We start from the raw sequence: 16,656 nt of genomic DNA, 5'->3' as shown, positions 1-16,656 counted from the left end.
TTGGTTGTTTAACTGAAATTCTGAGTTTGCTTTATTGTGAGGATTTAAAGAGCCTCAACAGAGACCAGAAAAATCTCTTCTAAATGATTGTGAATATATCCGTTAAGAAATTGCTGTAAGATTTCTGTGCCTGAAAACGTCAAAGTTCAAGGAGTTTGTCCATAAAATACAAATTGATGCATTTTAATCCAGTGTCTGTTACTGCATAAAGTTTATAAGGAGTCTGACTTTCATCTAGATGGAATTGAAAACTGCAAAGAAAGCATGGGAAGTCCAGCATATGAAGGAGTTAAAGGAAAAAGAGCAAAAAATGCTTTGGGAGGATGAAGAGGAACTTCTAACCTACACTCGGGAGGATGCATACAACAAAGTAATTCCTGATTAGTCTTGTTTTTCTTAATAGTTTATTTATTAAGAGTTATTCTGAAGACCTTTTCCTTCAGGGTTCAGTTGGATCATTTGAACTGTATTCTCTTTTTGCTGTGTAGGAATATGTCTATGAAGGTCCAGATGGACAAACCGAAATAATGCCAGTAAGTAAAAGTAACACCAGGCAGCCTAAACAGGCTTTTAATTTTTTGAAACATAAAGATCAGTGGAGAGTTAATATTGCAGTAACTACAAATTTTGTTCTGTGTAGCTTTGGACTCCTCCCACTCCACCTCAGGATGACAATGATATCTACATAGATTCTGTTATGTGCCTGATGTATGATACCACGCCTATTCCAGAATCAAAGTTGCCTCCAGTGTATGTCAGGAAGGAACGTAAACGACACAAAACAGATCCATCTGGTAAGTGTTTCTTCAAAACTGTTCTGAGATTTATTGCTGAAAGTTAAAAAAAATCAAGGGATTTTTTATACCTCCTACATGTCTGGTCCAGTAAAGATAAATCTGCAGGTTTGAAGAGATGAAAATTCTTGTCTCACCATGGTCTTGAAGCAATAGATTCACTGGAAGCCTCAGTTCTTACATTGTGTCTTTCTATATAGACGTATAGGTGTTTTTAAAAGGACAATTTTAGAAAATGGGCATTCTACTATGTGAGTTAGGAAAAGGCTGATCTTTATACCAGGCTTTGTTTAGTTACTGACGGTACGCTTTTAAGAGGCAGTGGGGAATAGTCTGTACACATGTAGGAGCATTTTGCAGCTATAAGTAGCAGAAGAATCAAAGAATGGTAGTAACTATTTACCAAGAATTTTTTTTCAATTTTTTTTTCTTAGCTGCAGGTAGGAAGAAAAAGCAACGTCACGGAGAGACAGTTATTCCACCTCGTTCACTTTTTGATCGAGCAACTCCAGGAATGTTGAAAATGCGCCGAGAGGGCAAAGAGCAAAAGAAAAACATCTTGTTGAAACAACAAACACAGTTTGCAAAGCCTTTGCCAACTCTTGTCAAACCAGCTGCTGAGGCTGGACAGGATAACCCAGAGTGGTTGATCAGTGAAGACTGGGCACTTCTGCAGGTCAGATGATACCTTCACTTTCTGCTGTTATTATTTATTGTATTTTGGCTTCTAATTTCAGAAATGGCTTTCTGCACTTTATCTCTTCAAGGTTATTTCTAATTCTTAATGGCTAGTTTGGCATTTTGCTCAGAACAGATTGCCTATCATTTTTGTCCCTCTAAGGATAAATTAAAGGTTAAATTACAAAATGCATGATTAAGTCCTATTTTTGTTGTAGAGAACACTTACTATTATGTTCCAGATTAATTGTGCTGGCTGGACATTGGATAATGCAGCTAAGGTTCCCCCCACCTTTGAGAAGAGAGCAGCACTCGAATGGCAGCTCTCTGTTTCTCTTATACCAATCTCCAAGTGTTTTCTTGCATATCAGTCTGCATAATAGTATTTTATGCTTATTTATTCTCGGTGAATGTAGGTGAACATAGCCTGAGCCCTAGGCCGACTGTATCGTTGTAGTAATGGTGTGTGGACACATGGAGATAAGGGTAGGTTTGGAAGATTGGAATGATTTGTCTTCTGAAGCTTTTGTACCTTTATCTATTGTAGGCAGTGAAGCAGCTGCTGGAGCTTCCTTTAAATCTTGCTGTTGTATCGCCAGCACACACTCCCAATTGGGACCTTGTTAGTGATGTTGTTAACTCATGCAGCAGAGTCTATCGCTCACCAAAACAATGCCGAAACAGATATGAAAATGTCATTATTCCAAGGGAAGAAGGAAAGGTGAGTTTACATAGAATGATGCGTCTTTTTTTACCTTAAGTTTGTAGAGTTTTTTTTCCTTATCTCCGTAAACACTTGTTTTTTGTTAAATGTTTCAACAGTGTAAATAAATAACTTTTAAAAGATTATAAAATTATCCTCATCAGGATTTCCACTTATTTTATGTGATTTCTTTGAAAAGAAAAAGCACCTGAACAAAATCTTCCACAAAAGATCATCTAACTTTCCTTCTTATTTTACAGCTAATGTACGAAGCTAATCCTAAAAAGAAGACAAAAAGTATTTATAAGGTGTGCATTGGTATTCTTTCAAAATCAAATCTAGACACTGTGGTATTTAGCAGCAATGGAGGTGGGCAGATAATTCATATGAGATCCATGTTGAGTGTTACTTGAGTTCTGAAACATCAATTACAATTCCAAATTTATTTTTCCTTTCTTTGTTGATACAGTGGATTGACACCAGACTTCAGCTTTTGGATTTGATAGATAAATTTTAAATCATGCAAGAAGTTTGTGATTTCACTTAAACTGTAGTGGGTATTTTTCCACCTAACAACCACCATATAACTTATCCTGATTATTATGAGGGTACTTAAGATCTGTAAGAATGTACTTCATGCTAGAGTCTAAGTGGATTACAAATACATAGTGAATTTAATGCTTGAAGCACCTTTTAGTAAATGAGGATGATAGTACGCTACAGAAACAAAAATAAATTCCATGATTATAAACAGCTTCTTCCAAACCATACAGCAATTTAGTGACAGAACTGGGTAGAAAATCTAGAACTTCTGACTGTAGTCCCATGCTCTGGCTAATAAGCAGGTTTGTCCCTGACTGGCAGTTTCTACTTAGGAGAAGCCAAGTATTAGAATGGCATGGTGTGTTGGATGTTAACATAGCTTTGTTGGGAGAGCAGTGCAGTGATGGTTTTATTATATTATGTGTGCGCTATGCATAACTATAAACTAATGGGCTCTTGGTTTGGGTACTGAATTAAACTTGCAAAATCTAAACTAAAGCAAAGATTCTTTTTCAAATTAGAGTTTGCCATTTCGTATGTCCCCAAGTGCTGATGCCAGTGTGACCGTGAGAACTGCTCATTATTTTGCTCTTTCTTTATATATTTCCCATAGAGTTTTGTGTAACAGTAAGTTATCAGTGACACGAGGCAGAAACCAGTCTGTGATAGATATGTTGGAGTACGTTTTTAAATAATCTACAAGCGCACCATGTGTTTATACATAGACGAAATGCCATGTGGGTGTGTTTGCAATTGAACGTTGGGTTTTTTTCATTTTTTAGACTAAAAACAGTCGCCCACTTCGTACCAATCAGATCTATGCTCAAGATGAGGGTGCAACCCACACGCAACTTTATACTAATCATTTCGAGATGATGAAAATGATTGCAGGGAAAAGAAGTCCACCTATCAAACCTCTGTAAGTTTAACTGGGATCATTCGATCTCCCTGTTACCACAGATCTCCTGGAAACTGTGTTCTGAATTGCTTTCACAACCGAGAGTTATTTTACCCTGTCTTTCAAACTGCTGTTTTGTTTTTCTGTTCTTGATCTCTTTCCTTGCATCCTGGCCTTGTGTTACTGGAACACCTTCATATTTCATGTGTTTGGGTTAGCTTTTACTCACTGCATGAATTTGTTTTATGTGACTAAGAACAGAAGAGCACTCAGTTGGGGCTTTTTTAATCTACTTTATAAACTACACTTTCCATTTGCCTGAATCGTAAACATTTTGATGTCTATGCTGCTTAGTAGTACATTGTTTTCTACGTATATTCCTGCAGTAACTTTTTCTGTATTCATTTAATATTTACTCTGAGTCTTTCTTAAAATGTCTATCTGTGTGCAGGCTCCAGTACTGGTGGGAATATCATGAAAACTTCACCAAAACGGCAGCATCATCTGCTAAAACATGTGAAATTAAATATTGTTTTTAAGTTTTTTCTGTCTCCAGTAATACAGTTTTGCTCAATTTCAGACTTGGCATGAATCCTTTCCAGAAGAATCCAAAGCATGCATCAGTGCTTGCAGAAAGGTAGGCACTCTCTGTCTTAAAGGAGTTATGAATTGCATAGAAGTGCTTTTTTTCTTTTCCTTTTTACCTTTCAGTTACTTATTTTTAACGATTGTGTGCTCTGTCTTATCATTGTTTCTAGTGGAATCAACTATGATAAGCCACTTCCTCCAATTCAAGTTGCATCCCTCCGAGCGGAACGTATTGCAAAAGAGAAAAAGGTATGGTCTCCATCTCAGCTATACATATGACTGTAGTAATTAAAAAATTAGGCAACAGAGGAAATATGAGAAAATCTGCCTCCTGGGAGAAGTTTGGCAGTACAGTAGATATTATGACCAGATGCAGCTTGTTCGTGGTCTAGGGTTTAGATACCCAAGGTCCAAAGAGGGACCTTTCCTTGGACCTGTATGTCATACTTATACTCGTTGTTTAGAAGCATCTTTTTTGAAAATACATTAAAAACATATAAAATTCTTGTTTTATTCTTGACCATTCTGTAGCCTTCTTTCTTACATTATTCAGAAAGAGATACTTGTCCTTGCTTGTTGATGGTAAATTGCTTGTGCTCTGCTCTAAGCCATATAACCATGAATATAGCTTGTAGTTTAAAACTAGTTAGGTCATGTAACTTAGAGAGGTACAGTGAAGACAGATTTGTATGCTGTCTCTGCACACAGATATATAAAACGTGATTAGAATTAAAGGGGTTTTGTTGGTTTTTTTTAAAAATACATCCTGATTGTTACATGCGATGTTTTGAAGACTATGAAGCTCACAATTTGATTTCCTAGGCTTTGGCTGAACAGCAGAGGGCACAGCAACAGACAGGTCCACAGCCTCAGCAGCAGCAAGCTGGCCAGCAGCAAGCTCAGCAACCAGCTGTACAGCAAGCACAAGCTCAACCTCAGCCGCAGGCTCAGGCACAGGTAGTTCAGCAGCCACAGGCAGTAGTGCAGACTGCAGTAACTACTGTGGCCAACACAGCAGTATTGGTAAGAAAGGGAGGGCTTGGTGCCTCTGATGTAGTAACTTCAGTTCTTCTGTGTGTACCATATTTGTGTGTTTTATTTTCTCTGGAAAGTGAAAATTTTAGGTCAGTATAGTGAGGTAAAAGCTATTTCTTTCTTTCTTTTTTTCCCTGAGTATGCTGGATATCTTCTTTTTTGCTCATTTAAGACTACGTTTGTACCATTGTAGCAATAGGTCTTGGCATTCTGGGGTGGAAAAATACCATATCCTTTGCAAAGATTTTTTGCCTTTTTCAGTTTAGACTTAAATTTAACTTAATCAAGTCTGAGCAAATACATGTACACAGTCAGTGAACAGTGTTTATACAAAGAACTTGGAAAATAAAAAGAATGTGGCTGTAAGAGCTACTCTGTTAAAGTAGCTTAAAAGCCAAAGCTTTATTAACCTTTGCAAGGCAAGTGTAATGTTGCATCATACAGGACCTACCATGGTTGTTCTATTGCGAATCTGTGCAAAGTTTTCATGGCTTCTTTAAATCTAGAGTCTGTTTTAATTAATGTGATGACAGGTCTGAGGCTTTTGCTTTTAGAACCAGTCCAGTTTGCATACTAATATGTGGAGCCACTGGTGATTTTATTTTGCTTGTTGAAGGGCAAGAATACTGCAGCTTTTACAGAAAAAGACACGAGGATGGGTTCTGACCCATAAGTATTGCTGTGTATCTACTGCTCAGTGATGTTCATGTGTGACTGGTTGTCTGTGGCGTGTCAGAGTAAGATACTGCTCCCTTCTTCTGCTAACAAGCATGTCAAATGACCAGTATTTACCAACATTTGACTGGTCTCCAATTGCTAGTTAGTGTGGCAGAATCCTAATATATACATCAGTTGTTGTTGATGAATGAACAACTGCAGAAGCATCTGTGCGTTTTACTGCATTTGTCTTATTTTGTCACTTCTGGAGTGCAACATTGTGTTAAACAGCATGGTAGAGTAAGAACTGTATTCAGTTTTCTTTTATTGTTTTTCTGAACTGTTACCTCAATTGTCTTCTAAATAGGCGGGCACAATCAAAACAGCAGTTACGGGGACAAGTATACAGACTGGTAAGGAGACTTTATAATTAGGCATTAGAGACGATAGGACATTCAGATTTTCATTTTTAGAATCTCACATTTAATCCTGGCTTGCTTTCAGCTACAGTAAGTGGAAATGTCATAGTAAATACCGTTGCTGGAGTCCCTGCTGCTACCTTTCAGCCCATCAATAAACGTCTGGCTTCACCTGTTATACCTGGAACATTGACTGTGAGTAGATTGCATCACTAGTTGTGTCCCTGGACTGATCTTCGTTGCATGTTTTATCGGTGTATCTGTTTTCTTCTTTAGCTTTCCATGTTATCAGAAACTCTGCTTCTTGCAAATTTCATGTGCATCATGTGATTCTGTATCAAACCCCTCTTACCAAAATACCAGAACACACTGGAACAGTTTATCAGAAAAAAGTGCCTAATAGATATTACTGTTAAAAATAATTCATAGACGAGTGCTGTCATAGGCAATGTGTTGTATCATTATCATTTCCAGCCTGTAGCTATTTTGTGCGTTGTTAATTATGATCTTTATTACCATTTTAATGGTTTAAGACTATGGAAGATAAAGCAAAAAATTGAAAGGTAGTAAAATCAGATTTCTGTAATGTAATTAAGAGTTTGGTGATCAGCCTGTTTGAAAAAGATTTAGCCAGATGCTGATTATTAATACATACCTGAACAGTTAGAAAGATGTGGACCATCATTGCTTTTGCAATGCTTTTGCATTTTTTGTGTTTGTTTCTAAAATTGTGTAGTCCATTTCCAGAAGGTTCCATAGCTTTATATGAGGTACGGAAACTTTGAGAAATAATGACTGTGTTCCTTTTCAGACTTCGGGAGGCACTGCAACTGCACAAGTGGTACATACCCAGCAGCGAACTGCAGCAGCACCTGCTGCTTCCACGGAGCTGGTGACCATAGCATCTACCCAGGGAGTTCGTGCAGTAACTTCAGTGACAGCATCAGCAGTAGTAACTACAAACTTAACACCTGTGCAGACCCAGACAAGATCTTTGGTGACTCAGGTTACACCAGGTAATAATCCTGTGTTTAGGGATTTTTTTCCGAGGGTATGTAAAGGGCCTCAGAATTTCTGTAGGTTGCTTTATCACCATAGCCCCACAATACTGAAAGTCTGGATTTGTTGGCAGCACAATTAAACAGTGCTATGATTTTTAACTTGCTTTATTGTTGGTGCCCAGATTGCATTTTTCTCTAGTATTTCTGGATAAAGTATTGCAGTAGAGAGCTGCTTGGCCCCTAGGCATTACAATTTAAAAAGTTTATTAATAATCCAGCAGTAAAATATTAGAACTGACTGTCTCGACTAAAAAATATTGTGAAGAAAGAATCATATATTTTATTATTTACTCTGCTTTTACATCATATTTATGCTAATATGTTGTTATTTGTAGTTAGTCCACAAACTGTGCTGGAGCAGAAAAATATGCATTTAACAGCTTGGCTTTTCACGTGAAATCAATGAATTAAACTGAATGTTGAAAATCTTTCTTCAGAGCATTTTGTGTTTTCTTTGTTCACAGCTACACCAACAGTTCAGCTATCCGGCAAAACAATCACCCCTGCTCACTTCCAGCTTCTGAGGCAACAGCAGCAGCAGGCTGCTCAGGTGCAGGTCCCACAGATTCAGGCTCAGGCACAAGCCCAGTCTCCAGCTCAGATAAAAACTGTAGGGAAATTGTCACAGGTGAGGAAATGCTTCTGAAGTAACGTGGCATGTTACTCCCATTGTTATTGTAAGCATCGTTAGCAGTGTGTGTTGTATCCGATTTTCTTGGGCTAGAGTGAAATGCAGCTCTTTCTGAAATTTGACCCTACTAAAATTTCATGAAGGCAGTGAGCCTGCTAGCCACTTCAGATAGTACCACTATCGCAGTAGGTCAGGATGTAAAGCACTTACTGTTACCTATTCAGTGGCAAACCATCGTGTAAAGGAGTTGCATTCTTAGCTCTCTGATCTTAACTGAAGTCTGGCATAGAATGTTTCTCCTTTAAAGCTTCAGATTAATCTCCATTTTTTTCCTGTAGTCATGTAAAAGATTGGAAATGATGGAAGTGTTTGATTTTTGCAGGAGCAGCTGATCAAGTTGCAGAAGCAGAAACTGCAGCTTCCCCAGCAGCAGGCAGCGCAGCAGACACAGCAAGGATCACAACAGCAAACAGCACAAGTACAAGTGCAACAGCAACAGCAAACTCAACAACTCACTGCTGTGACAGCACCTCGTCCTGGTGCAGTTCTCACAGGCACTACTGTGACAAACCTGCAAGTTGCTCGTCTTGTAAGTTGGCTTTGACTTTGCAAAAACAGTCTTAAACACCTTACTATCTTTGCTGGTTTAAATGAACTGGATACTGGTCATTCATGCACACAAGTGCCCTTTGCATTACTTAGGCAGTACAAAGGATACAGCTTTAACGTAAATAGCTTTAAATTGCACTTACCCACCAATACCACCTCTGAATTGTATTACTGTAAAGGAGCAATTATATTTAGAAACATTTACAACTATCACTTTATAATGACCTATTATATGCAGCAAATATTTTTTTGGGCCAGTACAATAATCTTCATTCCTTACTGCTTAGACTCGTGTTCCTGCTTCCCAGCTTCAAGCACAAGGACAGATCCAGGCCCAAACTCCGCAAGCAGCACAGGTTGCTTTGGCAAAGCCTCCAGTGGTGTCTGTTCCAGCTGCTGTTGTGTCATCTGCAGGAGTCACTACACTCCCCGTTACTGTTGCAGGCATTAGTGTTGCCATTGGGCAGCCACAGAAAGCAGCAGGTATGTCAACTGACTCGCTAAAACATAATAAAGTTTTAAATGACACTTTTTTAAAGGTAGAATGTTTCAAGTAATGTCTTCTGTGGGACACACACTTTAAAAACTAAAGTGATCAAGGTTGTATTCCCATTTATTTCAAAAATGAGGTAAGAGAATTACACTTACTCCATTTAATCTGGAGGGTAGCATGATTCTTTAGCCATAGTGGTAGGGTTTTTGTTGTTTGTTTTTTTTTTTTTAAATCTGTGCATGAGAGTAGGTGAGCAGATACAGTTTTAAAAATGAAGACAAGTAATTTCAGTTTTTTTAAAAATGCAAAATGCAAATAGGAAGACTTGTATTTTATAACAGTCTCCTCTAGTATGGACAGAATTTTTCCTGTGGGAAAATTATTGTTAGAACACAAAGATAGCTTACTCATGCCCTTAGATAACAGAATGTTTTTTCCTCCACTGTCAAAATCATATGTCTTATTCCCATTAAAATCAGTGGGTTATTAGTGCTCAAAGCTATACAGATGTGTAAGTCTATAAAAAGCACAATCTGTGTTTGCAAGCTGTGATTACTGGGACAAAGCAATAAACTGAAGACTCTTACAGTTCTAATTATTTTTGTAATTTTCAGGAGGCCAGACGGTAGTTGCACAGCCACTGCATGTCCAGCAGCTTCTAAAACTCAAGCATCATCAAGCAGCACAGCAACAGAAAGCTATCCAGCCTCAGGTTGCACAGGGTCAAGCTACTGTGCAGCAAAAGGTACTTGTTTGCTTTCCCATTGAGTTATGTAAAGCTTCTGTGGTTGTAAAGCTTCAGCTCTAAATTATGAGGACACTCCTAGAGAGTCAGTCAGTATTTCTAGGGGTGAATCTTAAGTAAGTCTAGAGAGAATGGCTTCTCATGTGCCTTGTCAGGTGCTTAATAATTTTTTCAATAAGGTGGCCATTTGCTGTGATTTCTCATGCCCAAAACTGGGTTTTCTTTTTCAAGTAACAAAGATGAAGATTCTCGTTAGTCACTTCTAACATAACTGAACATGGAAAATTCCCAGAGATTTTCACAGTTTACAATGTAATTTGTGCGAAATACACTTTTTCCTGAAATGTCACGTTCTCATAGGCTTTGCTGTCAATCAGCCACCAGTGTGGTTTTTTGGAAGTGCATGATCATATGAAGCGTGTGTATGTGTGCATGTGTGTAAGAGAGAACCTTTTCAGTAAATACTTTAAGTGATTCAGAATATTTGTATAAGTGCATGAAAGCTTTCACCTAGTGTTCATTTTGCTATTACGAGTCCTGGGAGGATTTTGTTTCAATAATTAAATGTAATTAATCTTGTTAACTATATACCTGTTCTTTAAAATACACATATATTTTGTAGTCATTGATGCCTTTTTTTCTCTTCTGCAGATAAATGCTCAACAGGTTACGGTCCAAACCCAACAGCAGACTTCACAGCAACAAAAAGTAACTTATACTACACAGCCTGCCATTAAAACACAGTTCCTGACAACTCCAATTTCCCAAACCCAGAAACCAGGTGGAACCCAGCAAGTGCAGGCCCAGATTCAGGTACAGGTAACACAGGTTTACACTTTTAAACTCTACTGTGACTGGAGAATTGTAAAGATGACAGGTGATGTAGCATTTTATGACCCACTCATATTAATTCTAGTCACATGTTTGTTTAAATTGACTTTGTAATAAAAATAATTGGTGCTGAATATGTGGCCTTATAGCAGGTTAGAGGAACTATCTGAGCTGTAAGTTCACCTTTCCTCTTTGAAATAAATAAATAAATAGAGTCACTCCTTTTTATTTAAGCAAGGGATTCCATACTGTGTTTACTAAGGAAAATTCAGCCAGAGTTCTTCCTGTTTTCTGGTGCTGCCTCCCAGCCTAATCTTGGGCAGCCAAGAGTAGGTGACAGTTCAATTATCTTCTCTTCTGCATAACTGGATCAGTCTAACCAAGGAAAAAGAAGGGGGTTAGGAATTGGAAGCCTTACTCTTTCAAAAGTATATCTAAGATAGTGTAGCACATTAGAACGTCTGTGCTTCCTTCAATTTTATATATAGTTAGGAGGAAACGAGTGTGTTGCAGTTAAAATTGAAAACATGACTTTTCCTCTTCCTCTCCTAGCTAAGTTCTTCAATACACTGACCTAAAAAGTTTTACAGAAGTTCAGTATCACTGAGAATGCCAAGCTGCAGCTTACCATGAACAGGACTTTGGAAAGGTTTTCACTCGCTAGCAGTTTTGATAGGTATGGTGTTTTGCTGCTAGTAGCAATTTTTTATTTTGACCAAATATTTCTTTATTTCATGTCACTACAGGTTGCAAAACTTCCACAAGTGGTCCAGCAACAGGCTACTGTTGCCAATATTCAACAGATGGTTTCAGTTTCCCAACAGGTAGGTTTTGCACTTGTCAAATACAGCACTAGAAACATGATCCTACTGAAAACTCATTTATTTGGAATATGTGTGTTTTTCACCTTGTGTGTGGCATAGGCAGTATTTTTGAAGGATATAGCAAGTGCCCTTCTATAAAAATGAATCATGTGAATACCAAGTAAGCTGCTGTATATTCTCTAGTCTAAAACTTTGGTAGGTGGAGCAACATTGGTTCATCACTGTAGATAAGCTGAAAGACAGATTGAAAAAAATACTTTCTAGAGCTGAAAGAACTTTTAAAAATTGGTTTCTTGTGATACATAGTCAAGATAGCAAATAATTGAACTAATGAGCGCCATCTGAGTTTGTTCTACAAAAATGAGGACAAATCGAGGGTTACAAGTTGTTTTGTTCCAGTTCATAAAGCTGAGCCAAGTGCTTTGTAAAAGTGTCCTGGTTTCAGCTGGGATAGAGTTAACTGTCTTCCTAGTAGCTGGTACAGTGCTATGTTTTGAGTTCAGTATGAGAAGAATGTTGATAACGCTGATGTTTTCAGTTGTTGCTAAGTAGTGTTTAGACTAATGGCAAGGATTTTTCAGCTTCTCATGCCCAGCCAGCGAGAAAGCTGGAGGGGCACAAGAAGTTGGCACAGGACACAGCCAGGGCACCTGACCCAAACTGGCCAATGGGGGTATTCCATACCATGCGACGTCCCATCTAGTTTATAAACTGGGGGGAGTGGGAATGGGGGATCACCGCTCAGGGACTAGTTGGGTGTTAATCGGCGGGTGGGTGGTGAGCAATTGCACTGCGCATCATTTGTACATTCCAATCCTTTTATTATTGCTGTTGTCATTTTATTAGTGTTATCATTATCATTATTAGTTTCTTCTTTTCTGTTCTATTAAACCATTCTTATCTCAACCCACAAGTTTTACTTCTTTTTCCCCGATTTTCTCCCCCATCCCACTGGGTGGGGGTGGGAGTGAGTGAGCGGCTGCATGGTGCTTAGTTGCTGGCTGGGGTTAAACCACAACAAAAAGTCAGAATGGTGTGGTATCTGTTCTGAATGTGGTATGATAACAGACGGGACTAGGGCAAGAGAAGGTCAGATGGTTTGGTTTCCCCTCCCCTAAATACCAAGCAGTTTATTTAACACTGTTCAGAACAATGTTACTCAGACCATTTAGCAACAGGCATAACTTACGCAGTTGACTGGCAGGAACGATTTAACTTTGGATGGTGGATGAAGTTACTGCCTTCAGTGCACAAAAATCTGAGCCAATCGGCTCTTCATCTGTCACAGGTTTTAGTGCAGTGTTTTAGTGCAGAATAAAATCTGTGACTGTTATCTTAAAACGATGATGAAGTGTTGTAAGCTGACTGATAACCACCTCAGATGTGAATGCTTCAAGGGCAAAGTAGACAACAGGGAGTAGAAAGCTCATCAGTCAACACAAGTTGAGTTGTCCTCTGTAGTCAGTAAGAGCTCCTAGATAATTTTTCAAGGGACATTAAAGGCTAGATTTTCAAAACTCATTGACGTTGGCATAACTCTGGGACTGTTGAAATCCATGGTAAAAAGACAAATAAACAGCTCCCCTCCCACACACACCGGTGACATCAATGGCAGTAGGATTAGGCTATGCTAAGTATTTTTAAAACTGTGGTCCTGATGTGTATGTAGCATTCTTTTTACCTGCATTTTTAGTGCTTCCCAGCAGATTCCTCTTGGATCGGTCAAGAGTTAACCTTCCCCTAGAGAAGCCCTTGCAGCTTCATTTGGCTTCTGTCTCTGACAAAGGCAGCTGGAGCTGCTCAGTTTTCATTACCTTGTCCTCTGAAGAAGGAGATGTTGAATTTTTTTCTCCCTTGTTCTGGGTAGTGCTATGAAAATTAGATTTCTGGATGGAGCTCAAACTATTCCACCGTAAATTGGCAATAGAGACTGGCAGCTGTAGTCTGAAAGGATAATGTCAGAGACTGGTAGGAAGCCTCAGTGGCTGTATTTATTGTCATAATATGGGTGCAGAGTTGGCATTTTAACGTCTTTGATCCTCCCTCTGTTCTTTTCTCTGTTCCTTCACTTCTGCTTCTGCAGTATGGGAATTTTCCTGTTTATCCAGTGGGGTTTCTATACTTTCTGTTTATCTTCTGTAAAGGATCTGGGGGAATGTCCTTTGATTTGCGCTGCAGAGATCTGAGTTACAGGCATCTTGGCTCTTAGTTCTGTTTTATACGGCTCTAGAAAATGTGACAGAACAGTGTTTCTCAGTGAAACCACAGAGCCTGTGTTCCCAGAATCCCTCCCAGCCTTCCTACTTTGTCCAAGATGCTTGTCAGTCAAGAGAGTGAATGCCTATGTAAGTCAGATGCCTTCTGTAGAGTGGAAACGTAATGAATGATCATTTTAACGCCAAACTATTCTTTTGTAATTGCCTTGTCATCCTAATGTCTAGGTACAAGCTCAACCCCAAACTGTGACACTTTCTCAGACGACAGCAGGTCAACAGCAGGTTCAGGTGATTCCTGCAACAACTGCTACTGCTCAGGTCGTCCAGCAGAAACTGATACAACAGCAAGTTGTGACAACAGCGTCTCCCCAGATTCAGGCTCCAGGTGTACAGAATCCAGCCCAGACACCAGCAACATCTGAAGCCCAGAATCAGCAAGCAAAAGTACAAATGAGGACGCCTACTGTCAGATTAAAGGCACCTACTAAGCCAAGTTGAACTAATGATTAGAATGCAATAACAGGGAAACACAGCATTTCTTGTTTGCTAAGCCAAGTGAGAAGCTACTCCAAACATCCAAATGAAGACAAACCACCTCTATTTTTTTTTTTTTTTTTAGCAGAAGGTTTTTTGCTGGTGAACATTTAAACATGGAAACTCTCATAAAACTTAAGCGTATTAGCAACTGTTTAGCACTCAAAATCTGTACAAGATGCATTCTGCCAGTGTTCTCTGTGCTCATTCAAACCAGATAAAGCAAGCATTACTTATGTTTAAATTCTGCCCAGCTTCACAAAAGTAACATGGTAATATGCCATAAACGTCAGTAAAATTCATCTATCTTAGCATACCACAAACTGCCCGTGGGAATATGCAGTTCTTTGCTATCGTTTGGATGGACGCTCCATATCCAGGGCGAAGCCATTCAAAGAACCAAGTGTGGCTAATATAGCAAAGTATTTTCCATCTGTATAAAAGCTGCATGTTGTTCTTGCTTGAGGTAAATACCTCTGGAAGATCGAACATATTTGAAGTGCTCCCTGCAAACTTTAGCCAATAAATGTGAAAACCTGTAAGTATATGTAATTAAAAAGGAAAAAAAGTTTCATTCTCCATTTTTGTAAGTCTTTTAAAATGTTTGTTAGTAGTTTTGTGTACAGTTTATTGAATCACCCAACCTGTGCGCTCATTCTCATATTTCACTTTAAGATAATGGATATTTTAGGCATGAACTGAGTAAATACTGTGTTGATAGTAGATGTGTATTAAAGTGTAGCCCATTTTTTTTGTAAAAGAATTGTTCAGTGGATACAGCTAAACAAATGATCCGTAGCTGTTTCTCATGGGACTTCCGTCAAGGAAAATCTCCAACTGATAAAATTTAATCTCTCAGTTTCATTCTGCTCTTGCAACATGTTTAAATGTTCAGTACTTTCTACTCAGCTTTCAGCTCGGGGGGGTGGGGGGCTGGGGGAAGGGGAGAATAGTGAAATTAAATCTAAGACTTAATTCTTCAACTGTGTAAAGAATAAGATCTAACTTTTGTACTATTCTTTTACTAAAGCTAATGATGAATGTATCTTCAGGTGGGTATTTTGGATGTGAATAGAGCGTGGCCTCTTCCTCCAAATCAGTTTGCCTTATTGTTATGAAAAAAAAAAAACAACCAACAAAAAAAAACCCAAGCAAAAAGCTGCATAGAACTGTGGGGGTTTTCTTTACTTTTCTTGCATAAAATGAAAAACAGACTGTTTGCGAACAGCACTGAGTGAGGAATCAAAAAGCTCTTGGTGGCTTGAATGGATTTATTTTACTTTGGCCATAAAACTGCATGACTTGTAAAATTCAGACAAAATTACAACATTCCTTTTCTGAGATGTTTTTAAAATTATTTTTCCATTCTGTGATCTTTTCACTCTTTTAGGCGGGAAGCCTATTTAAAGGCAAGGAAAGCGTATCTTTTGTTCTTACCTCTGTATGTACACACCTATTGGTACCTAGCAATCCAAATGGCTTAAACAAGAAAGAATACCCAGTCAGCTCCTCTGTTTTAAGTAGGATAGGTTCAGCCCATTCTGTTAAGATCACAAATGTTAACACGGGGTCAGGCAGCGTTCCTGATTTTTTTTGGGGGGGGGTTTATTTTAGACCTCTTTTCTCCTGCATCCTCTTTTTCTTGGACCCTCAGGTCTGCAAATACGGGGGCATTGTTGTTTGGTTTGTTGCGGTTTTTTTAAGCTGTTTGTGCATGCAGTAGTGTTCCGCTGACCCTGCCGAACCACCGGTCTGTGCCATTACCTGAACTTCATTACTAGCCGCGAAGCTGGTGGTGTTGGCAGCGGAATAGTTTAAAATGCAAAGGAAATGCAATGGTAACGGATAACTGACACCGTGTACAGTATAGTGTTGCTTATCCAAAAATATTGCTTAGTTAGCCCCAGTTTTACTTTTAAATGTTTAGCTCTTATTATGTGCATGAAAGTCGGGGGTGGGGGGGGTGGGGGAACACGTCCAACAGTGGGAAAGCTGTTGACTGCATCATTGTGCTGGTCTGATTTGGTGTCTAAAGAGGCAATTGTTTCTTGTTTAGGTCAGTTAATGAAGATAAAAATCACCTTTTTTTTTTTTTTTCTTTTTTCCTTTTGATGTGTCTTTCTCCCAGGAGTGTGTTAGGAAGTCAACCTGTAAATAACTGATGAACATAAGCATTTGTACTTGATCCAGTAGGATTATAAGGAATAGTGATGTATCCTACCTGAAGGTGTAATAAAGTGTACATTTTTATAACACCGCCTCGCCTTGCCTTCTGTAACGCACGGGGGGGGGGGGCCCGGGGGCTTTTTCCCCGCAGATCCGCTTTTCGGGTTGCCGCGGCAGCGGGCGGGCTGCGAGCTCCGAGCCCCGGCCCCGCCAGCGGGCGGAGCGGCCGCG

At 39.0% G+C, this 16,656-nt stretch overlaps 1 protein-coding gene across 16 annotated transcripts in view; it reads left to right on the top strand.

Annotated features, from left to right (window-relative positions):
* The window catches only part of EP400 (E1A binding protein p400), a 51,226-nt gene extending 36,051 nt beyond the window's left edge, over positions 1-15,175 (top strand). For 5 of the 16 annotated variants that reach the window (XM_010581707.1, XM_010581710.1, XM_010581708.1 and 2 more), the window contains 20 exons: positions 239-370; positions 489-533; positions 641-794; positions 1,229-1,470; positions 2,020-2,193; positions 2,436-2,483; positions 3,501-3,637; positions 4,197-4,253; positions 4,375-4,453; positions 5,027-5,227; positions 6,264-6,309; positions 6,401-6,510; positions 7,127-7,331; positions 7,841-8,004; positions 8,390-8,596; positions 8,904-9,099; positions 9,724-9,854; positions 10,506-10,673; positions 11,432-11,509; positions 13,951-15,175. In XM_010581707.1, the coding sequence (XP_010580009.1) occupies positions 239-370; positions 489-533; positions 641-794; positions 1,229-1,470; positions 2,020-2,193; positions 2,436-2,483; positions 3,501-3,637; positions 4,197-4,253; positions 4,375-4,453; positions 5,027-5,227; positions 6,264-6,309; positions 6,401-6,510; positions 7,127-7,331; positions 7,841-8,004; positions 8,390-8,596; positions 8,904-9,099; positions 9,724-9,854; positions 10,506-10,673; positions 11,432-11,509; positions 13,951-14,223 (2,847 nt within the window). In that variant the 3' untranslated portion in view covers positions 14,224-15,175. Of the gene's footprint in view, positions 1-238; positions 371-488; positions 534-640; positions 795-1,228; positions 1,471-2,019; positions 2,194-2,435; positions 2,484-3,500; positions 3,638-4,196; positions 4,254-4,374; positions 4,454-4,997; positions 5,228-6,263; positions 6,310-6,400; positions 6,511-7,126; positions 7,332-7,840; positions 8,005-8,389; positions 8,597-8,903; positions 9,100-9,723; positions 9,855-10,505; positions 10,674-11,431; positions 11,510-13,950 lie in introns of those variants that run through there. The other 11 variants (XM_010581716.1, XM_010581715.1, XM_010581714.1 and 8 more) reach the window with 8 other exon arrangements.
* The last annotated feature ends 1,481 nt before the right edge of the window (positions 15,176-16,656 follow it).

The sequence above is a fragment of the Haliaeetus leucocephalus genome, unplaced genomic scaffold (assembly GCF_000737465.1).
Source record: "Haliaeetus leucocephalus isolate CR32 unplaced genomic scaffold, Haliaeetus_leucocephalus-4.0 Scaffold802, whole genome shotgun sequence".
Classification (NCBI taxonomy): domain Eukaryota; kingdom Metazoa; phylum Chordata; class Aves; order Accipitriformes; family Accipitridae; genus Haliaeetus; species Haliaeetus leucocephalus.
This window is presented reverse-complemented; position numbering and strand designations above follow the sequence as displayed.